Source organism: Plecotus auritus (genome assembly GCF_963455305.1).
Source record: "Plecotus auritus genome assembly, chromosome: 7".
Taxonomy (NCBI): domain Eukaryota; kingdom Metazoa; phylum Chordata; class Mammalia; order Chiroptera; family Vespertilionidae; genus Plecotus; species Plecotus auritus.
Window position 1 is genome coordinate 35,179,927 of NC_137774.1, and position 24,029 is coordinate 35,203,955.

The 24,029-nt window shown below is 48.7% G+C and overlaps 1 protein-coding gene across 1 annotated transcript in view; it reads right to left on the reverse strand.

Moving 5' to 3' along the window:
* The window catches only part of SLC6A4 (solute carrier family 6 member 4), a 38,775-nt gene extending 16,849 nt beyond the window's left edge, over positions 1 to 21,926 (reverse strand). Inside the window, exons 1-5 of the mRNA XM_080680380.1 lie at positions 21,530 to 21,926; positions 4,532 to 4,985; positions 2,239 to 2,373; positions 1,614 to 1,833; positions 429 to 567 (exon numbers count right to left, since the gene is read on the reverse strand). Of these exons, the coding sequence (XP_080536506.1) occupies positions 429 to 567; positions 1,614 to 1,833; positions 2,239 to 2,373; positions 4,532 to 4,874 (837 nt within the window). The 5' untranslated portion in view covers positions 4,875 to 4,985; positions 21,530 to 21,926. The remainder of the gene's footprint in view (positions 1 to 428; positions 568 to 1,613; positions 1,834 to 2,238; positions 2,374 to 4,531; positions 4,986 to 21,529) is intronic.
* Positions 21,927 to 24,029: the final 2,103 nt, after the last annotated feature.

Consider the following 24,029-nt stretch of genomic DNA (forward strand, 5'->3'; position numbering starts at 1 on the left):
GGGGTGCTGTAGCAGACAGGTCACGGCCCTCAGAATCAGACAGGGACCTGATGCACAGCTGGGTGGTGCCACCTACCTCCAAACCCACTCCCCTCCTGCGAGTGGGGCAAGAATCTGGCGGGAAACAGTCAAGGAGCCACTGAGCAAGGTTCACCAGGGCTTTTCAACAAATTATTGCCACTATTATTCATTGTGACGCTACCAGTGAGTTAAAGACATTTTTTTTTTTAAAGCATGTAATGGTTCTTGGAATTGGCCCATTTCTAGAACCTTCTAACATTTGGTGGAAAGAGATTGAGCATCATGGGATGTGTCTGGTGTAGAAGGAAACAATGTCCCCCTGTCTGTGGCTGTCTGGCCCACTGAGTTCTGAGTTGGGGATCCCCTGGGGCCCCTTGGCAGGCCTGGATCAGCAGAGTCCTCCTTACCTTTCCAGATGTTTTGACGCCTTTCCAGATGCTGAAGTAGATAATAGTGAAGATGAGCATGATGCAGAGGGCAAGCTGCCAGCTGACGCCCCCCAGGTCCTGCAGCCCCTTAGACCGATGGATCTGCAGGACATGGCGCCTGGAGTGAAAGAGAAAGAAAGGCCTGGGAGATGGTCTGAACAGTGACCTGAGCACAGCATCGTGATACCTGGAGGAGGTGCCAAGAAGACATGGGCCTGGCCAGTGTGGCTCAGTGGTTGAGCATTGACTCATGCACCAAGAGGTTGCCCGTTTGATTCCTGGTTAGGGCACATCCCCAGCGGAGGGCATTCAGGAGGCAGCTGATTGATGTTGACATTTCTCTTTCATCAATGTTTCTATCTCTCCCTCTCCTTCCTCTCTCTCTAAAACCTAAAAAATCAATAAAAAATATGTTTTGAAGTTAAAAGGTCTCACAAAGAGAGAGAGAGAGAGAGAGAGAGAGAGAGAGAGAGAGAGAGACATGGACACTGCACTGCAAGCACCAAGTGGTCACTAAGCCTCTGCAAGAGCTGGGATTGGCCCTGGCCAGTGTTCCCAGTGGTTAGAGCATCGGCCCACACACCGAAGGGTTGCGGGTTCAATTCCCAGTCAAGGACACGTACCTGGGTTGCAGGTTTGATTCCCAGCCCCAGTTAGGGCGCATGCAGGAGGCAACTAACCGATGTGTCTCTCTCACATCGATATTTCTCCCCTCTCCCTTCCATTCTCTCTGAAAATCAGTGGGAAAAAAATATCCTGGGGCAAGGATTAACAACAACAACAAAAAAGAGCTGGGATTGGCTCTGCCCGACAGGAAGGAAAGATTAGCACATTCAGCCAACCAACCCTGGGAGACTGCTCAGCCCAAAGACAGCCTCCAGGGCTGTCCATTCCAGTCTCAGCTGCCAGCACCCGGAATCCCAGCATTAAAGAACACTCCCTGCTCCAGGCATCTTCTTGCAGAGGGTAGGTCCCCTTACACAGTGAACACGTGCAACCAGGAACTATGTGAATGGTTATGGAGCACTCAAGGGAGAGTCCCCCAACTCCAGAGCCGGACTGAGGGAGGCCACCCCTGCCCCGGCCTCCCTTCACAGAAGCCAGACCCCAGGGCTGTGTGTGGCCTGCCCTCCACGGACCACGCCCTCACTTGCAGGCGCTTACGTGTAAAATTCCTCCGCGGGGGACGTGGAGTGGAGTGTCCAGGTGATGTTGTCCTCCGAGAAGTAGTTGGTGCAGTTGCCGGTGTTCCAGGAGTTCTCGCAGCTGGTCCAGGGCAGCTGGTCGGTGAAGGAGGAGATGAGGTAGTAGAGCGCCCAGGCCATGATGGTGTTGTAGTAGGAGGCGATGTAAAAGGCGATGATGCAGATGGCGTAACCGATCCCTGGGACAGAGGGTGAGGGAGGCCAGTGTGAAAGGCTGAAGGAGGGCGTTTGAGGGCACCGCAGGGCCGGGGGGGGGGGGGGGGGTGGAGGCTGGCAGGAGGGGGCTGCCACTCATCTCAGTGGGAAAGTGGCATTGTGGTAAAGGACGTATACGTATTTGCAAGGTTACATGTCTCAGATAATGTGTGTGTGCTGTTAAAGCTTTAACATGTTTTCTATTTCGTTTACATTGTCATTTATTCTGTTTCCCTTTAACAATCTCATACCACCTGAGCAGTCAAAAGCTTAGCTACTGTACTCCAGTTATCTCCCAGGGTTACCGAAGCTTCACTGGTTCCAGAAGTCTCCCACGGATGGAGAACACCACTTCCTGGGCACACCCGCCCCCTCAGCCTTTCCGTTACCTTTGAAAATCGGGCAGATTTTCCTCCATATTGAAATGCATCCGTTTCGGTGGTACTGGCCCAGCGCAAGCTCCATGTAGAAGAGCGGGATCCCCCCAAAAATGGCCATGATGGTGTAGGGGAGGAGGAATGCTCCTGAGGCAGATGGAAGAGTATTTTACACTCTGCTCAGCTCTGTGCCACGATGGCCCCACTGATCTGGACACCAGGGGCCATGCCCAGAATCACAGAGCCATCAGGTGCTCCAGCGTCACGAAGCCACCTTATGCTGAGTGACCTCACACTGCTCACTCTCTGAGTGTTTCCTCCCCTATAAAACCGCAGGGCTGAGGAGAGCCACCCATCAGGATTACTTAAAAACACCCACCCACCCACCCAGACTTGCTGAAGCAGAAGCTCCAGGTATGGGTGTAACAACAACAACGAAACTGTAAGCTCCACAGGTGAGTCTGACGTAACCAGTACAGGAAGCAGCACCTGGGACCCTTGGGACGGATCTCCTGTGACGGCCCGTAGAAGAGCCGAGATGATCTGTGAGTCACTGAATTGGTTTCTTTGTTCATCAATATCACCCCTGACTCCAGACACTCGATTATTGACACTTAGCTATTTTCCGTAATTCCATTGGATTTGGGGCCGGAATGCTCCCTCCTGAGCCGCTTTTGCACGTGGGCCCGAGAAGGGCAGTTCGTCATGGGCCGAGAGGGCGGGGCTGCTGCACTTCAGGCTCCCTCGGCCGAGGCAGAGTGTGGAAATGCCAGGTTACGGGTGGCTCACCTACAGCCCGAGGACGGGTCGGCTTGATTTTCCCAGACAGCTTTCCCTCGAATAAAGTGCTGTGAACCTAGAAACCTGAAGTTTCCACCTAACTTACAATCACTCTGGGGAAATCTGCATTGAAAATAAGAGCCACATTGGGTTGTCATGGTAGCATTTGTCCAAAGGGTTTGCTTGCTGGCTTCACCGTAAGGAATGAGTGTAGGAGAAACGGCACTGGTGGCCCAGTCCCTTAAGTAATGCTCGGGCTAAGGGTGAGTCCTCCCAAGCTAGAGGTAAGGGATTCCAACCTCTGCTCTTCCCAGGCAGTGAGTGCTGGCCTCCCCCCTCCCCTGCCCCGCCCCATCTCGTCCCCCCTCCCCCCAACAGGAACTACCTCTACAGCTGCATGGACCATGGCCCTTAAAGCAGTAAAGACAGGCAGCTCTGTGCCTGGCCATGGACACAAGTGCACTACCTCCCAAACCTCACTTTAGCTGCCCTCCCAAATCTGTTGCCAGAGCTTCTGTCAAAATAAACACAGCCTGATATGACTCCCATCTTTCCTTCTTTTCCTATTCTGAGAGCAAGTCCAGTGTGTCAGCACGGAGGCCCCCATACCTACCCACTCCTCTCTCTGGGGATCCCATATCCATGCCCACAGTCAGCTATTATTATTTTTTTTCATAATCTATAAGTTAACTGCTCTGAAGGCACTGGGAGTAGGAGGAGGAACAAGAACTAGTCTCTGGCCTCAAAAATCTAACCCTCTTGTCAGAATACAAGGCACATCCATGCATGGTTGGGGGTTGGCATTAATGTCATGCCTGGCTGGGTACAGCTCTGGATTATGTCCAGACTGTCACTTAAGACTCTTGACCTGAGCTGACCCCTTTCTCTGATCTCACACAGGTCCAAAGGCCCAGGAGGGTCTGGACCCTGGAGTTACCTCCCAATTTTTCCTTCCACAGATCTCCCCCTCTCTGGACTCCTCTGAGGAGTGAAGGAGCCAGCACAGGGCTGCTGGTCTCCCTCACATCTCGCTGGGTGGAGAGTGGAGCTTGAATACGCAGGGATGAGAAAGGGCTCTTCAACACATGGAGCACTAATAGCCCTACCTGGTTTGGCTCAGTGGATAGAGTGTTGGCCTGCTGACTGAAGGGTCCTGGGTTCGATCCTGGTCAAGGGCACATGCCCTGGTTGCAGGTTCGATCCCCAGTGGGGGGTGTGCAGGAGGCAACCGATCAATGATTCTCTCTCATCATTGATGTTTCTATCTCTCTCTTCCTCTCTGAAATCAATAAAAATATATTTAAAAAAATAAAAAACACAAACAGATGGAGCACTAATGATGTTGAAATCTGCTGAGGTCAGGCTAGGGAGATTTCGTCCAACTTCATAACCCGAGAGACTCAGACATGCAGAGATAAAGAGTGCTGGCTTACTGGATATTTATCTTTGAGATAAGCTTCTAAGTCTAAGCAATCAGATCAGTTAAACAAGACAGAAAAGATTGCTCATGGCTCATGATACTGACCCCCTCCATTCTGGTAACATATGTAGGGAAAGCGCCAGACGTTGCCCAGGTCCACGGCGTAGCCAATGACCGACAGGAGGAAATCCATCTTCTTGCCCCAGGTCTCCCGTTCCCCCGAGTGAACCTCAGCCACTAGGGCGGTGGTGGCAGCCCGGATGGAGTGCTGAGTGTCATCTCCTGCACCGGGGCTCGGAACTGCTGAGTACCCATTGGAGATCTGGCCGGACTCCACCTTATCCCCAGAGGCAGGAACATTCTTCCGTAGAAGTCCATTTTCCTGACAGTCTTCTCCATCCTTACACACTGACAGCTCCTTCTGGGAATTTAAGGGTGTGGTCTCCATTCCGCTGTCTAGTAGATGATGCTGACGCCCATCCGCGGAGGACTTGAACTGAATTCTTGGTGCACGATCTGTGGGGGTCCTCAGAGCTTTATATAAATGGGATTGAGAGCTCTGTTGGAGAGGCACACAGAGAAAGGACAATAGAATTAGGCATTTTTACTTGCTCTGGTATTAACTCATCATTTTTTTTGTGTGCTTAATTAATCCCTTTACCTTTTTCACCTAGCCCTCAAACCCCCACCTCTCTGACAATTGTCAGTCTATTCTCTGTATCTATGAGTCTGTTTCTATTTTGTTTGTTAGTTTATTTTGTTCATTAGAGTCCACATATGGTATTTGTATTTCTCTGACTGGCTTATTTCACTTAGCACAATACTCTCTGGGTCCATTCATGCTATTGAAAAAGGTAAGATTTCCTTATTTCTTTATGGCTGAGTAGTATTCCATTGTGTAAATGTATCACAGCTTTTTTTATCCACTCATCTACTGATGGGCACTTGGGCTGTTTCCAGACCTTGGCTATTGTAAATAATGCTGCAATGAACATAGCAGTGCATATATTCTTTCGAATCCGTGTCTTAGGTTCCTTCTAATATATTCCAGAAGTGAAATAACTGTGCCATAAGGCAGTTCCATTTTTAAATTTTTGAGGTAACTTCATACAGTTTTCCACAGTGGTAGTACCAGTCTTTATTCCCACCAACAGTGCACAAGGGTGTCCTTTTCTCCACATCCTCACCAACACTTGCTATTTGTTGATTTATTGGTGATAGTCATTCTGATAGGTGTGATGTGATGTCATTGTGGTTTTAATTTGCATTTCTCTGATGACTAGTGACGGTAAGCATCTTTTCATATGTCTATTGGCCATCTGTATTGTCTTCTTTGGAGAACTGTCTATTCAGGACCTTTGCCCATTTTTTAATTTGGTTGTTTGGGGTTTTGTTGGTGTTGAGTTTTATAAGTTTTTTTAAAATAAATTTTGGATACTAACCTCTTATCAGATTTATCAAGGTGAATATGTTCTTCCATTCAATGGTTATCTTTTCATTCTGTTTATGGTGTCTTTTGCTGTGACTTTTCAGTTTGATATAGTCCCATTTATTTATTTTTTCTTTTGTTTCCCTTGCCCGAGGAGATATATCAGAAAAATATTGCTATGAGAAATGTCTGAGATTTTACTGCCTATGTTTTTTTTCTAGGATTTTTATAGTTTCAAGTCTAATATTTAAGTATTTAATCCATTTTTAAATTTATTCTTATATATGGTGTAAGAAGGTGGTCTAGTTTCATTTTTTTTTGTATGTATCTGTCCAATTTTCCCAATACAATTTATTGAATAGATTATCTTTACCCCATTATATGTTTTTGCTTCCTTTGTCAAATATTAATTGACCATAAAGGCATGGATTTATTTCTGGGCTTTGTATTCTATTCCATTGATCTCTATATCTATTTTTTATTAATATAGCCCTGTAGTATAGTTTGATATCAAATAGTATGATACCTCCAACTTAGTTATTCTTTCTCAAGATTGCAGAGGCCATTTGGGGTCTTTTGTGGTTCTATATAAATTTTTGGAATACTTGTTCTACTTCTGTAAGAAGTATTGGTATTTGGTTAAGAATTGCATTGAATCTGCATATTGGACATTCTAATGATTTTAATTCTCCCTATCCATGAACACAGTATTTGCTTCCACTTATTTGTAGCTTCTTCAATTTCTTTCTTCAGTGTCTTAGAATTTTCTGAGTACAGGTCTTTTGCATCCTTGGTTAAATTTATTCCTAGGTGTTTTTTTCAATGTAATTGTAAATGGGATTGTTTTCTTAATTTTCCTTTCTGATAATTATTGGTGTATAAAAATACAACTGATTTTTAGATATTTATTTTGTATCCTGATACTTTACTGAATTTATCAGCTTGAATAGTTTTTTTTTGGGGGGGGGGGAATCTTTAGGGTTCTCTAAATACAGTATCATGTCATCTGCAAATAATGACAGTTTTACTTCTTCCTTTCCAATTTGGATGCCTTTTAGTTCTTTTTCTTGTCTGATTGCTGTGGCTAGGATTCCCAGTACTATGTTGAAGAAGAGTGGTGAAAGTGGACATCTCTGTCACGTTCCTAATCTTAAGGGAAATACTTTTAGCTTTTGCCTCCTGAGTATGACGTTGGCTGTGGGTTTGTTATACTAGTATATGGCCTTTACTACGTTAGGTATGTTTCCTCTGTTCCCACTTTGCTGAGAGTTTTTATCATAAATGGGTGCTGCATTTTATCATATGTTTCTTCTGCATCTATTGATATGATCATGTGATTTTTATCCTTCATTTTGTTTATGTGGTGTATCACATTTATTGATTTGCAGATTTTGTACCAACCTTGCATTCCTGGACTAAATCCTACTTGGGCATGGTGTATGATCTTTTTAATGTATTGCTGGATCCAATTCACTAATATTTTGCTGAAGATTTTAGCATCTATATTCATTAGGGATATTAGCCTATAATTTTCTTTCTTTGTAGCATCATCTCAGGCTTTGGAATTAAGATAATGCCCGCCTCGTAAAATGAGCTTGGGAGTCTTCCCTCCTCTAGAATTTTTTTGATAGTCTGAGAAGGATAGATGTTAGTTCTTTGAATGTTTGGTAAAATTCACCTGTGAAGCCACCTGATACAGGACTATTGTTTGATGGGAGGGTTTTTTTTGTTTGTTTGTTTTTATTACTGCTTCAGTTTCACTAGTTGCAATCTTCTTATTCAGATTCACAGTTTATGTCTGTCTCTACTGGGATTGGATGCATGCAGGAAGGACCAAGCTGTGCACTAAGCCTGGCTTTTACCAGCATTGGGCCAGGGGCAGGTCAGCAAAAGTCCCCAAGGTACTCTGAGATCCGCCTGCCAGCTGCCTGTTAGGCTCAGTCACTGAAAGAGCCGGTATTCGAGTGCATGAGATAGGTTCTCAGTGAGTCACCAGGTAGGGGCCAGTGGTGTTCACCAGATTGATACAGGTTCAAACTTGGTGCCAGTGCTGAGTCTGAGGTCACTCAAGTCTAGCTGCCACCCGCTGAGTGCTTGCACACTTTTGTTGTGGGGCAGGGTCTTAGGGTGTCATCAAGGTGAGGCTACCAGAGTTTATTAGGCCCCAAAAGACCAAGATGTGGCCGTGTGAAGGAAGGGCACTGCACCACTCGGGCATGCGGGTAAAAATGGCCCACATCCTAGAGCCATACAACTGAGTCTGACTCAGACTCTTCCAAGAGCCAGACCTCAGCAGGGTAGAACTACTGGGAGTCAGCAGGATGAAGCTAGTGTATCTCCCATAGGGGGATGTACCAGTCAGGCTTGGGAGAAGGTGGAAAGTGGGGGGACTGGCCCCTGCCCCAGAACCATACAACTGAATCTGTCCTGGATTCTTCCCAGACCTCCTAGGGAGCCTGAGTTTGGCAGGGTGGGGCCACCAGGAGTTGGGGTGGTGGGCCTGGGGAGCCTGGAGAGTGGGCCTACCTGATCTCCTGTGAGGGGGAGGCACCAATCAGTTTCATGGGAAAGTGGGGGGAATGGCTCCTACACCAAAGCCATTCAACTCAGTCACTGACACCCCCTGAGTCTGCTTAGACCTCTACACCCTGGCCCAGGTAGCTGACTCCTCAGGAGGGTGCAAGCTCTGCAGTGTGGGGCTGCAGGGAGTCCAGAGGGTGGGGATATTGCATTCCCCCACGCTGATGCCATATGGAGGGGCGTGCTCTACCCAAGAAAGATGGTGTCTGTGGTGTGGGAGAGGACTCAGCACAGGGATCCTGGCAGCTGCGCCTTTAGCTCTCTCCCCAGAGCCACAAGCCCCAGTTGCTTCTCACATGACTATAGTCTGCTCCACCCTCACTCTACTAGAGCTCAGGGTGAGTGGCTGTGAATGATATTTTATGTGTTGACCCTTTAAGAGGGCACCTGTGCCTCTGGCAGATTACCATCATTCCTGGCAGACAGAATTCCCGCTGATTTTCACAGCCAGATGTTATGTGGGTACCTCTTCCCAGCTCTTGTGCTCTGGGTTGGGGAGCCTGGCTTGGGACTGAGACCCCACACTTGCCAGGGGCACCTTCCTTTGCAGCTGAGATATCCCTCCGGAACTTCAGCTGCTGCCCATGGGAGTGCAGCCAGCCATTTCTGCGTCTCTGCCTTTCCTACCAAACTAGATGTGGCTTCTTCTGTAAACCCTTGGTTAGAAGACTTCTATTCAGCTAGTCTTCGGTTGGCTATTCAGGTTGATTGTTCTATGTTTTAGTTGGAATTCCAGTTTGGTCCTGGGAGGAGGTGAGTGTAATGTTCACCTGCTCCGCTGCCATCTTGGATCCACTCATCATACATCTTAAACTACACTAGTTAGTGGGATTACAAATGCATCTGTTAAATGTGAGACATCCTATTTTCTATATGAGAGTCAATAAAATCAACTATAATTTTCAACCTATGCAAGGCATTAAATCACTATCAAGTAATTTGAAAAGAAAAAATAGATAGCAAATCACCAAGTTCCTGACAAGCTCTGTTTAAGAACAAAGTATCGACTTCACTTTGGGACGGGAATCTCACGCTGGCGTTTACCAGTAGTAACTCAGAAGAATGTAAGAAGAGGGCTTGCTTCAACAAAGCTCCCCAGAGCACTTACTTTGTCCTGGATGCTGTGCCGGGAAAAGAATAGCAAATAAAGAGGCGGTTCCCACCTGCAAGTAGATAAGGACAGTCCTCTCCATCATTTAAGCCGAACACTGAAAGTGTCTCTTTGTGTTTGTTTCTATGTAACAGGTAGAGCTGCTATGTCTCCTGGAATTTGTAGAGTGGCCTTGTGTAGTAAGTGTCCTGTAGGGCCCAGTGGACCAGCTTCCCTAGTCCCCTGAGCTGGGCACTCCAGGTGCACCTCTGTGTGTGCTGTGTACATAGTTTGGTAGTAGTTGGGCCTTGATTGCTGTTGGCATCACTGGCAGGAATTGATCCCCAGGCCAGTTGGCTGTGAGAACAAGCGGTGACTACAGTGGAAGAGCTACTGTACAGGAGACACCCCTATGGAATAGGACTTGCTTCAGTGGGGCCTTGGTGCTTCCTGAGTGTGCCCCTTGAGTAGTGTGTCGCTCATGGATGTGTAGAGTTGTAATCTGGCGTAGTCTGAAGCTGTTCACTGGGTGCACTGACTCTGGGGCCTCCCTGGAGGTGCAAAGTCAGCCACTGCCTGTGCCCTGCATGGGGCCACCTGTTAGAAGCTGCAGAGCGATCTGCAAATGACTGCTACTTGTGTTGGGCTAAGAAGTTCCCAGGAGCGGCCAAGCTGTGAAACAAGGCAGGCTGCTGCTAGTGCCAGGCCTGGGCCTCTTACTGAGAGGAATGGGGCACACTGACATCAGCTGCTGCTTGGTTGGGAGATTTTAGGAAAGTCTGAAGCCTGAGCCAAGACAGGCCATTCCTATGGAAAAGCCACTGCAAATAGCTTCGGTGGGGCTGCAAATTGGATGGGGCAGTGTCTCAGGGAATCACCAGGCCGAGCAAAGAGCGTGAGCCAGGCTGACCGAAACTCAGATATGGCTTCCAGTCAGCTCTGCAACGGAGGAAGTCTCAGCATAGCAACAATGACCCCTCTGAGCACCCTTGTCTGGGAGAAAGCCATCCCTGAGTTCTTGCTCTGATGCCAGACAATCCAGCTCCTCCCCATATGTCCTTGGATCCCCCCAAGCCGCTGCCCCAGTGCTGGAGCTCAGAGGAAGCAGGACCATGTAAGTTCGTGAGCTGGCCCTTTAAGAGAAACTGCCTGGGACTCCAGCAGCCTCCATATCACTCAGCCACAATCCCTGCTGGTTTTTATAGCCCAAAGTTATAGGGGTTCTCTTCCCAGCTCTGGAACCCTGGGCTGGGGCTGGGACCCCTCACTCCTCATGCAAGGCCTCCGTGGTCTACTCCACTGCCATCTTGGATCCACTCGTCATACATCTTAAACTACACTAGTTAGTGGGATTACAAATGCATCTGTTAAATGTGAGACATCCTACTTTCTAATTTTAAAAAAGCTATACGTGGGTGTCGGACCATACATGGGTGTCTACCCCTCCTTCCAGTCTCAGTGTGCTTTCTTCTTTACTTCTCTAGTTGTAGGACTTCCATTCAGCCAGATTTCAGGCGGTTCTGAATGATGGTTGTTGTATGTTTTAGCTGTAATTTTGATGTGGTTGTGGGAGGCAGAGAGTACTGCATTTACCTACGCTGCCATCTTGGTTCTCTGATCTCCTTAAGTTCATTTTGTTAGAGAGCGATGATATGTCAATATATTTATTTTATTTTTTTAAATATATTTAAATATATAGCTAAATTCAATCTGAACTTGGCAGTCCCTGGCTGTGTTGTTTGAAGCAGACCTCCGCACTCCTTGTTGGCCTATATCAACAACACTCCACATTAAACACTGAAGACCTGGAGAACAGATGGCAGAGTTAAAGAGCTTACGAAGTGCCGCCAGATGGCACTCAGTGACAGAGCCTGCCCCCGACTAAGGCCACCCCCTTGCCTGATCTTTCTTTCTCTACCTTCACAATTTTACTCAAAATTTTCTTCTTCCTATCTTTACTACCACAGCTTTCCTATAATTTTAAATCGAAGCTCAAAGAGCAGAGCATCACCCAACCTTTCTCCAGCATGTCCACCAGGGTCGATGGAAGGGGAACATCATCCATCTCTGAGGATACAGTATAGGGGAGTAGTATAGCCATACTAGTAACTCGTCACCTTCCTGCCACAGGCATCAAGGGATTTGTTCTAGAGTTCATTGACTTTCTCCCTCAGGGCACTCTGCAGGGAAGTTGGAAAATGTGTGTTGGTGAACTTTTTGAGGGGCAATGTGTGTTCATTAAGGTCCTCAGGGGCTCAGCCCTCAAGGCATCTGATCTTAATTTCTTGGCAACTGTCATGAGCAGCTCCTACAAGAATATACACTATTCTCTATTTTTGTCCTGAGCATTACAACAGTCTTATTTCCTGAAATATCCCCAGCACTTAAAAAAAATTATCAGCAGGCTGAAATGACCCAAGTTGTAAGGAAACATACATATTAAGAGCATCCCCCAGCCGACTCATGGCCTCAGGCTGTCTCTCCCCAGAGGTTGGCCTCTGTCCACCCAGCTCTGCTTTCTGGGGTTCTCCTCTTGTGCTCCCACCCCTGATCATAGAATCTGTGGGGTAAACACATAAGTTACAGCCACTTGAAGCCACCAAACAGGTAGAGACACACATCTCTTCTCCAACTCACTCCTAGGCCTCTCCCAATGAGAAGAAAACCCCTCCCCATTAATAATCAGGTTGGCCAGGAGGAGATGGCCTGGCCTGGGCCCCCTTCTTCTGCAGGATGTGCATCCCGACTCCTTTCCCATGTTCCTGATTCTGCAGAGCACTGACCACCTTTTCCTACAGCTTTTTCTACGGAGATCAGCAGATAACAATGATTGAGAGCAAGCTGGCTGGCCCAGGAATATAGAAGTAAGAGTTGTTAAGGTTGGCTTCCAAGAATGCTCTCTTGAAAGCTTTCTTTTTTTAAAAGATATTTTTATCCTGCTGGGTAGAGAGATTGCAAAGGAGGTCAATATTATAGCTGTGACCTCCCCCAGGCAAGCTTCGAGTTTCTCCATGGCCACAAAAAGCCCCAGGAGCCTTCCTTTGCACCTTGAATGTATGCCATTGTCCCTGGCTGAGCAGGAACAGACCACGGGTGGTGTCATGTAACTCAGCTTCTTGGTGGGACAACAGCTTGATCTGCAGGAGCTTCGTCCCCACACACGAGGGGCAGTGCAATGGGGGAACTGAGGTGCTGACAGTTGACTTTCTGTTCACATTCCTTCCTCTCAGCCCTGGGAGTGGGCTAATTCACCCTACTACTTCCCTAGTAAGAAGGATTGTTTCTATTTAAACTTCTGATCAGATCTCCATTCTTCTTTCCACAAACCCTGTATCCGTAGCCAGGGGAACCAGTATCTGAACAAGCATGTGATTACAGTCATGGTGATTAGTCATGGAACCTCCTGCCTCTTTGGAAATGCCTGTCCCCTGTTCCTACATGTCTGTTGGACGCACATCAGAAATTCTAAGCAGAAACACTATAGAAATGTTGGACCTCGATTTCACGTGTCGGGGTCAAAGTGAGTTCATTTCTCAGGATGCTCAGTTTCCATTTCAAAAACAGAATAAAAGCACCATGAATTATGGTTTACCATGGAGATAGATTAAGTACAGGTCATATAGCCAAGTGGCAATTTGCATTCAGAGGGAGTGAGTCTAAAGGTCCCAAGACACCTACCAAGGTTGATAGGAATTACGGAGCTCAGGCACCAATGAGCATGGTAAACACCAAGCCTGGCCCTCTGCCACAGATCAATAACCCTAATTTGTCAGTGATGCGCGATGTGCCTGCTCTGTGCTGGGATCTTGGAGATGAGGCAGGCACAGTCCTGCCTTCATGGTGCTCATGGTAAAGGCCAAAATCTGACTGGTGGGAAAAAGAACAGGATGCTGGAGGAGGGAGAGGCTGGTGCTGCTTTTAGCGCTAATGGACCTCCCACTGTAGACTTGATGCGGCACGTTCAAATATCTCACATTTCTGGCTTCCAATTGCCCTCAGATTTTACAAGTCTTCCTTTTGTTGCTATTGCACAACTTCTGTCACAGGGCCCTGAAAATATTTTTAATCCTCATTCATATGTTTACTGATATTAGAGAAAGAGGAGGGGAGAGAGAGAGCCATCAATCAGTTGCCTCCTGTACGTGCACCAACCAGGGATCGAACCCAAAACCTGGGTATATGCCCTAAACCGTGACCCTTCGGTGCACTGGCCAAGGCTCCAACCAACTGAGCAAGCCACCTGGCCAGGGCAGGACCCTGAATTTAAGTTGATTCTGGCTCAGCTCCACAGTGTAAGAAGAGGGTTAGGATTTGTTGAAGGGACGTTTTTCTTTTTTGATTGACATCTGCTGCTTTATTTAATTTTTCACTGTAAAGACAAGACAAAATCAAAACCTCTGAACTTAAACTTTTCAACCTGAAAGAATCAACTAATAGCTATAATTCTAACGTAGCTTCAATAAAGCAAATGCTATTCTTATGAGTACTGGTGGATTATGCTGAAACAAGGTAAAATGTGAATATCTGATCCTGATCTGAGTTCTTTGAGGTATGAGCCACAGGGACTCCTGGCTCACCTTTCAAACATCAATGAAGAGACTTCTTGATATGAATGGAGAGAGGAGAGAAGAGCTGCTTGTTGTTTGGGTGTAAGGGGTAGAAATGAATTCCACAGTCATAGCCATCTCCTTATCCAAAGAATTCCTTGAGACCGATTGTTTAAATTTTGGGAGAGGAATTAAAATCCCCGGGGCCATCTGGGCCAGTTACCATGAGAAAGGAGAAGGGTCTTGGTCCAGAACTTTCTCTGCCAGGGGCCAAAAGTACAATGGATCATTCATTTTGTCTTCAATGAAAAGAAATGGATTGGGCTTAGGTTAGCATGCATGGCCCTCCCTCCTCCAGTGAACACGAACAGACTAACCCAACTAACCAGTTCCCATGTCCACCACCACAGCTCTCCTGTCTCACAAATCGGCACTGGAATCCCAGATCCATCACTCACTGGCTGTGTGACTTTGGCAAGGTCGCTTAACCTCTCTGAGCTTCCATTGCCTCATGCATAAACCAGGCCTCATGTATGGGAACAGATCAGTTGTGGGAATTAAATAAAGGCAAGACAAATACTTAACTCATATGGATGGCCACTACGCCACCACCCATATGAAACCCATTCTGCTTTTCTACTTCACACCCCAGCCGGAGAAACTGAGGCCCGTAGGGTTAAGTGATTCATAGTCCAGAGCAGCTGTCGCCAACAGGTGGTCCTTGGGCCACTGGTGGTCTGTGAGGTCCGAAAGGTTGGTGACCGCTGGTCCAGAGCACAACCAGTGGGCAGCTTGAGCTAGAAGCTGGGCTTCCATCCCCTTCCATGGGCCCTCACTGGTTCCTGCTTGCTTCTCTCAATCACTGGCTGGAGGCACTGGGAAACTCGTCAACGGCAGATTTCTGGGCTGCTCTCCCAGAGATTTTAATTCAAGACATCTGTGTGGGTGCTGAATTTCAACAAGCATTCGGGTTAGCAGGGCCAGGTGGGCCCCACGCATGCCCAGGGCATCTCACCCCACACCTTGGCTCCCTCTGATTACCCAGCATCCTCCAAGGCCTGGCTTAAGTTCCTGTCCACCCCCTCCATGAAGCTTCCTCTCACCACCCCGGCCCAAGATGATCTCTCTCTGCTCCATCACTCAGTGTTGATTATCGTGTCTCATTAGTTTTTTGTTTTGTTTTGTTTTGTTTAACGTATATTGGCTTTGTATTCCCCTGGAACCAGGGGCCATGGCTTATATACCTCGGTGCTGGATACTTGCTAAACCCGTGTGTGCACTGCTCAGCTCCGAGTGTCTATTTTGGATGTTCTGGGCACAGGGTCTTGGGAACTACAGCTGCCGTGCTGGCAGGTTGGAGCCTCAAGTGAGACACTCCTCTTCCTTCCCCAGGGTCCCATTCTCAGGGTCCTGCCCCTCCTGTTCTCACCCATCGGAGGATCTGTCGTGTATCTGGGGGGCAGAGGGAAGACTGTCACCAGAACAAAAAATTTAACAGACTGCTCTGGCCAGTGTTGCTAAATGTTTAGAGTGTCGGCCCAAGCACTAAAGGGTCGTGGGTTGGATTCCCAGTCAAGGCACGTACCTGGGTTGCAGGTTCAATCCCCCTGTCCCGATTGGGGTGTGTGCAGCAGGCAACCAATTGATGTGTGTGTGTGTGTGTCTTCCCTCTCTCCTCCTTCCACTTATTCTAAAAATCTATGAAAAGATATCCTCATGCCCAGTCAGTGCGGTGCAGTGGTTGACTTATGAACCAGAAGGTCACAGTCTGATTCCCAGTCAGGGGACATGGCCAGGTTGCGGGCTCAATTCCTAGTGGGGGGCGTGCAGGAGGCAGCCGATCAGTGATTCCTTCTCATCATTGATGTTTCTATCTCTCTCCCTCTCTGAAATCAGTAATATATATATATATATATATATATATATATATATATATATATATATATATATATATATTTAAATATCTCCTCAGATGAGGATTAACAAAAAATAAAATAACTCCTAACTGGTTTCATTGTCACCACTATTCCTTCTGTAGTAGGTGACAATGCTGTGTTCTATAGTGTGCATTTTAGATGTTTTCGTATTTTTATGGTTAAACTAGGACTTTGTAAACTAGCTAGGAGGCTAGCCACCATTTACAACATTTATTTCTGTGGGTTAAAAATATATTCCAAGTTCTAAATAAGCAACTCACGAATAAACATTTGGAACACAGACTGTTGATGGGTGTGCCCACGGGTACTTATTTCCAAGTCTACAAAGCACAACCTGTGCTCTCTTTTAATCCAGAACATGTCAGACTTTTCCAGTCCATAGTCCATTAAAATTTCTTTTCATTAATCCTCACCCGAGGATATTTTTTCCATTGATTTTTAGAGGTTAGAGGGAGTGGAAGGGAGGGAAAAGGGGTGGGGGGGGGAAGAGAGAGAGAGAGAGAGAGAGAGAGAGAGAGAGAGAGAGAGAGAGAGAAACATCAATGTGAGACACATCAATTGGTTGCCTCCCTCCCGCATGCACCCCGACTGGGGCCGGGGATGGAACCTGCAACCCAAGTGCATGCTCTTGACCAGGAAGCCTTCAGCGAGGGCTGACGCTCTAACCCCTGAGCATACCGGCTAGGGCAGGAGTTATTTATTTTAATTTTTTCTGGTTCTTGAGGGAAACTTAATCGAAGGACAGAAGGACAAGGAAGTAGAGAAACTCTTGTATGGATCCCGTGGACGTGTCTTTTCGGCACCTTTAAGGAGCTGTAGAAGCTGAGGACTGGAATCCCCTATTACCCTTAACTTCACAACTTAACTTTGTACAGAAAACAAAACTGCTTGCACTCCGTCGCTGTCATATGTCTCAGTGTGGACTAGCCAGGAAAGAGACTTGGGAAACTCAAACAGGTGATGTGTTAGATTAAGCAGGATTAGGAGTGTCACTTACACTTTATAAACACTCCTTTATTGCTGTTATAATGCAATTTATGCAATAAATAGCCATTGAGATTAAAAAAAGCGTAGGAGCGTTTTCAAACACAGATTTTCTTGTCCTTAATATAGATAGGTGTATTGCTAAGAGGACTCGTGTGTGAAACAAACATGAGGAGCCCCACAGAGGGAGCCAAGAGGGGGGAGGAGGGAGGAGAGAAGAAAACCAGCCCCAGGGCCAGTGTGTTGTGAAATGAGGGTTGAGTTACTTGTGGCAGCTGAGCAAGGGGGAGAGAGAAGGGGAGGAGAGAGGGATCTGAGGTGAAATTAAATCAAATGAGAGTGGGAAGAGGAGAGGGGAGGGGGAACTGGGCCCATTTCTCCGGGTGGAAGAGCAAAGCTGGGGAAGAGATGGGGTCAGGGAGAATGGAGGCCATGTGCGGACACCTCTTTAGCCACCAGCTGTCTGTGATTTGGGTGTTGTTGCTTGAATTGAAAGTGCCTGTATTCTTGGGGCAAGAAGTCCTAACATGTGCTTTACAAGGAGTCACACATACAGTTTGGAGACATTCGTGAAAAATCAGTTCATGATGACCCAGTACTGATCTAGTTCTCAGATGCCCTGGGAATAAGGGCGAGAGAGGGTTCCCAATCCCTCGGAGATTCCAGCCTCAAAAAGTCACCCTCGAAGCTAAAAAGGACATCATTGAAAGAGTGATGGGGGGGAGGGGGGGCTTGAATATGGGCTGTATATTTGATAGTAATGTTTTATCAATGTGAAGTTGCCCAAATGTGGACCATTTTTCTGCCTTTTCAGTTGCAATTTTTCGAAATTAAAAATTGGGGGGAGAAAAAGAATTCTAGCCCTCAGAGGAGCTGGGAAACCTCCCTGCTGGCACGGTGCGCCCAGAATAGCCTATCTGCTCTCTCCCCGGCCCCTCCCCTCCTCCTTCCTCCCCTCCCGGCTCCTTTCCTCTGAGACCAGGGAAAGAGCCAGCTGACTAGATTAGCATTTAAAAACAACACACCCCAGGGAGAGAACAGAACAGAGTGCCGGAGCCTCAGGTTCCAGGCCGGGCGGTGTCTTCACGGCTGGAGGAGTTTGAGCTTGAGCGGATCGTCTCCCAGGCCCTGCCCGCTCTGCCCCTCCCTAACTCAAGGAAGCCTCTTAGAGCAAAAGGTTCCGTCTATTCTATTTTCATTCAGCAGCTCGGTAACAAAGGAAATAGACCGGTCCTTTTTTCTCGACTACCCAGAAAGGCCACACGAAAACACAAGAGGGCAAAGGCCACCGACTTGCCCCCTCCCACCAAGCTCACCCACCAGCCTCCGGCCCTGGATCCTTCCAGAGCACGCAACTGGCTCTCGGGGTTTTGCCACTCAGCCTTGTCCCAACCCCTTTCTCACCTCTTCCCTCCCTATGTCACATGACGACATGAAGAACTGGCCTCAGGAGACCTTCCCCATGCCATCTGCCCCTTGTCAGTGCCTGGGGACCCTGGTCACTGAGCCGGCCCTGGGATAGCACCTCCATGTCTCCAGTGACTGGGTTCATCTCTTGCTCCGCAGTCCAGAGGTTTCTGGGGTTCATGACGGGGGGAACGGGAGGGTAACTGGTTGTGGCTTTTTAAAAGCATATGGTTTAAATACCCATGAACCAGTCCCCTTGGTCCAGGGTTGGGGTGGCAGTGAGAGGGCTGTTGCCAGGTTCCAGGGGAGCCAAAGGAAAGAAGAAAATAAGGCAGTCAGACCTTATCTCTACTCATCTGGTCACCCCAGTAGACCCAGGGCTGGGAAAACACTTGGTTTAAAAGCATGTTGTTGCCCTTCAGTAAATAAGCATTCATCTTCCCCGTCAGTGGGAGCTGACAAAGGTCAGGCTGGACGGACGCCCCCTTCCCAGGGACGTGACTCAGAGGTCATTCTGCATGTGGACTCAAGTCAGAAGGAGGAGCTCTGCCTAGAAATCAGGGGTCTGTGTCCGCCGATCGATCGAGGGTCTTGGGCCCACCTAGAAAAGCAGCTCACCCCTCTGCCCAGGGAAATTCTTTTATACCAGGTGTCTTTCAAAGGTTAGTCCCATCTGTTTCCACCTAAACAGATGACCATCTGCTTTCCTTAGGGAGCTATTTTGTCCAGTTAAACCCAGAAACTGGCAAGTACCCTTGTCCAGGGTCGGCGTGGCAGCACCTGGACCCACAGGAGCAGTCAGTCAGCATCCTTTGCCCCCGGGATGAAGAAACGGGGCATTTTTGACTCCACATCCCAGCCTGTTCTGTGCACAAACCTCAGTGACTGGGAAGAAGATCACTCAGCCCAAATCAGCTTTGCCTGGAGGCTGTTTCTAGGACACCACCCGCTGGGCGTCTTGCACAGGGGAGTCAGGAAGTCAGGGAGCTCGGGCCTGTTGGTCGGACATGTTTGAGGTGCAGAACCTGACCTGTGTGTGTAAGAGTGTGCAAAGCCTCTGCCTTAGAGTGAAACCCAGGAGGCCCCCAGAGGACCCTGATTGGATGGTGACATCTGGGTAGAGTCCTGTCCTCAGGCATTTTGCCCCATCATTTCAACTTGCGTCTGCTTAAAGCAGAAAGGTCGGGGTCACAGTCACAGAATGAGTGGAGGGGACTTAGACATCACGTTATGCAGGACCCCCTCCTCCCCTCACTTAGAGCTAAGGCCCGTGAGACCCAGAGGGGCTGATCTCTGGCCCCGAATAACAACGGTTCAAGGTACTTTCTGAAAGTGACAGAAACATGACTGCCTTTTCCCTTTGGCCATCCAGGCATCTTGGTTAAAAAAGTCAAGTCATGGCTATATCTTGTTGATTCACGAAGCGTAAATTAATAAACTGTTGATTCATTAAAATTACACTTCTTCAGGCAGCCCTGCCTTTGTTCTCTCAAGTTATGCCATTCAATGAGTATAAAGAAGGAACTGCCACTTCCTGGCTTAATTTCTGCGATTACCCGTGTTTCTCTTTGGAGGCTCATGCGCGGTGTTTTGCAAGCCTGTTGTAGGAAACCCCTCCCCCCGCCCCTCACAAGCACCCTATTGCACTGTCAGCTCGCCCATTGGTGAAACTCTTCGACATGCCTCTCCGCCTTCCATCAAAATGCTCCAGCAGCTCAGAAACCCCCAAAGAGGAATTTCTGAGGTTTTTGTTGATTTCATTAAAACTTCTAAATATTCCACCCCCACTCCCACCCCACCACTCAATGCTTGTACATGTATTTCTTAAGCAAGGAGACTGAGAGAAACGGGTTTGAGTATCTGTGCTGGTATCACATCTCTGAAATGTCCTCGATGGATCATCAGTGTCAAGGGGGCTTTTGGTTAAATGTGAAACAGTCTCAATCTGCTCTTATTCAGGTTCAGTAAAAACAACAGAGAAACCCATGCCCTAAAAGGCTTGTTTAATTTGCACAAGCCCTCTAAGAGCCTGCCTCTCAGCCAGGCTGGAAGCAGCCACCACCCCCCCCCCCCTCCCACACCGTCTTGAACCTTTGGGCATCAATGGCTACACACAAAAGGAAGTTGTGGGAGAAAGAGTCAAAGCTGAGTGTTTCCCTGTACTCCCTGAAACCCAGATACGAACACTGCCCGTAGTGACCCTCTGTTTCATAAAACTCACAGCCCCAATGTTGCTTTCTTAGATGTTTTCCTAGGTAACTAAAAACAAAACACATTAAATATTTGATCTCGTCTTACTATGGTGAGAGAGCTAGCAGGCTCATAAATAATCCAATGACCTGGTTCATTTCTTTCTGGGCAAAATTGGTCATAAAAATACATACACACAAGCCTTTGTTATGTCTGACTCAGAAATTCTAGCCTTCTGAAATTCTTTAGAACCCCAACTGAAAAAGAAATTCATTAGGCAAAAGACCCCGGGCAAAAGGAAATGTGCTCTTTAGCTCCGAAGAGATTTTTCAAAACCAAATTTGAACGTATGTATTTTTCAAGCTACTGATGGTCTCGCACTTCGGCAGGGCGAAAGAGCTGGCTGGGGTTTGCTTTTCACATAAATTCTGAATGGCCTGTGAGATGTCTGAGCGCGCAGCAGTTCTGCCAGTGAAAACAACCCAAGCGCACGGAGCCTCGTCCCCCTTAAGTGTCATTCAGAGATTTCTCTAGATAGTTAGGCATTTATGTCAACCAGCTCTCTCCCAGCAGAAACGCCTCTGCACGCAGCCCCCTGCACGCGAGGGCAGTGAGTCAAGATCAGACGTAAGCTTTGGGGTGAAACTAAAGCAACTTTTCCCGAAGCGCAGGATGGCACTGTGCTTAAGGCCATCTTTAAAGGGTCTTGCTCTGGTACTCGGGACACCACAGAACACACAGGTGCAAGACAAAGGAACCCTCCGGAGGCCTCTCGTCCACGCCACGGTCCCCTCTCCCTGCGGCCGGGCTCCGGTCCCGCGCCGCCAGGAGCCCACCGCTCAGGCGCGCACACGCCCTCGCCAGGTGCCTGGCGCGCCAGAGAGGGATGAAGTTCTGGAAAGAAGTGGGGGTTAGAAGCCAGAAGGAAAGCGGACCCACCTGCCGGCAGTCCGCGGAGAGGCTGGTCCCAGGGCTCGCCGACGCGGGGGACCCTCGCGCCCTCGAGGCACCCGGGGCGGCCGCTGCCTGTGCGGGAGCTGCGCCCGAGCGACCGTATTTGTACTCTCGGCCCCTCACATGGTCTGATCTCTAGATAGTCGCCGCCAAAGAGCTCTTCAAGAATTTTTGCGTCATGTTGAGCCGCACAAACTTCACGTTTCATCGGCGGCTGCGGCTCGGTGTTCTTCCTGGGGTGGGGGTGGGGGGCCTCCTGGGCGCGCTCACGGGGGAGGGGGATGCAGGGGAGAGGTAAGTGGAAAGGGGAGGCGGGGGGCCACACGCGCGCGCGCGCACACACACACACACACACACACGCACACTCTCCCTGGGAGGGACCGTGCTCTAGGAAGAGAGCGCGCGAGCCTGGAGCGGTAGGACAAGGAGCGCCAAGAATCCCAACTTTCCTGTTCATTAACCTTGAGGGGGAGGGAGGCTGCTCCGGTTCCGACAGGTATCGGTCCTCCCTTACTGACTGATCCCAACATTTTATTTAGGTTTCTGCTCCACGTCCCTTCCTCAGAGCCATCTGTCTGGACCACTGACCCCTCCCAGGATCCCATCCCGAAACCTGCCCCATTTTCCCTCCGAGGACGCAGCAGCACCTGGCTGCCCTGCGCGCCTCGGCCTCGCCGCTGGGTGCGAGCTCCGCAGAGAACCGCGTCCCATTCCCCGCCATCCAGTGCCTCCCTCAGGGCTCGGCAGCTCCCAGCCCAGCGGCTCACGGTAAACGCTGCAGAATGAATACCTACATGAAGCATTCTTCCCCACTTGGTGAACCAGCCACCGTGCAAAGCAGTCACTGAACAGATACACAGGGTGGGGCAGAGTGGGCTGACAGTTGTCCGTATGGAGAAGGATACAATAATTAATAAATAATATAAGAACAAAGTCTTTTCGTGTACTTACAACTGTAAACCTACATTTGCCCCACCCTGTCCATGGGTGATGAGCTGCAAAAAGATGTATGACTGGTGTAGGGAGGGTGGATGAGCTCCTACAGTATTTTAAATATCCACAGAGGTTTACAGGGGCCTATTGTGTTGAACCACGTGAAAAAAATGACTTGGGTAAGTTCTTAAAAAAACTTAAGTTGAAAAGGGAATTTAACGTTATAGTATCTTTACAGTAATTTTCTCTTCTTTCTGTCTTTTTTACATTTGAAAAGAACAAGTTGCAGTACTTGCTTTGGGATGTCCCCGAAGAAGCTGAGATGAGAGAGCGAGGGCTGCCCCACCTCCCTGTCCCCAGAGGAGGCGGGGACCTAGCAAAGCAGAAGGCAGACAGGAAACGGCAGTGACACCTTTGCAGCCCCCTGGTACTTGGAGGGTCAGAACCCAGAAACGGAGCTCCCACCCAGCTGGGCTGAGCTGACCAGGCTTTTGGAGGACCTGGTAGGAGCAACTCTCTCCCTGGGTGTGGGCTGTGGGTGGTGCCCCAACCTGGGAGGAATCAGTGTGAGGTTTTGGTGCCACCTAGACCTCAAGGTGGTGACTGCAAGGAGCGTGGGGCACGCTTCAGAGAGCACCCGGGCGGCTCTGGTGAGCTACCTGGCGCTCAGAGTGGAAGCAAAGCGCGGCTGGTGGTCCCTGGGAAGGCTTGGGGATTTCTTCTGGCTGAATCCTGGGTGGCAGGGCCCACATCGGGAGGCTCCTCCTGTCAGAGGAACACAGTCTGCTGCATCCCAGGTTCCACTTGGCCTTCAGAAACGAGTGTGCAAGTACTGGCTAAGCAAGGCACTGCACAAGGAGGCATCAGGGCAGAGCACAGGGAGAAGGGCACTGGGACGGGGCCAAAGGCTGCTGGAGGCAATGGTGTGACTTCAGTCCTTGGCTGAGGCTCGTGTCTCCACCCAGTCTGTTCTCCATGCTGGCTCAACGTGGTTTTTTAACACCATTCCACAGTCTCACAAACTGATGACTACACCACTCCCAACCCCACATTCCTAGTCTTCTTATTTTTAAAAAAATATTTTTAATGGTTTCAGAGAGGAAGGAAGAGGGAGAGAGAGATAGAAACATCAATGATGAGAGAATCACTGATCGGCTCCCTCCTGCACGCCCCACACTAGGGATCAAGCCCGCAACCCAGGCATGTGCCCTGACCAGGAATCAAACCGTGACCTCCTGGTTCATACCTCTGAGCCACGCTCGCTGGGCCTTGTCTTCCTTTTAGATCCCAATCCTTATTCCTGCCCAGCCACCCTGAGCCCCTTTCAGAACGGCTTTCTTTGGTGCCTGGCGGATGGAAGTCCCACGAACCTGGGTTAAATCCAGCTGTGACCCGGTATGTCTGTGTGCGTTTGTTCCCACACTTTGTGAGCTCCTTAATCTCAGCCTATCTAGTCTTTGGGTCCCTTTTCCATAAAATGGGCATCGTAACTAATGGTGGGCACCACCCAGCATGCTGGAGTGAAGGGGCTGCCACGTGCAGTGACATCAGG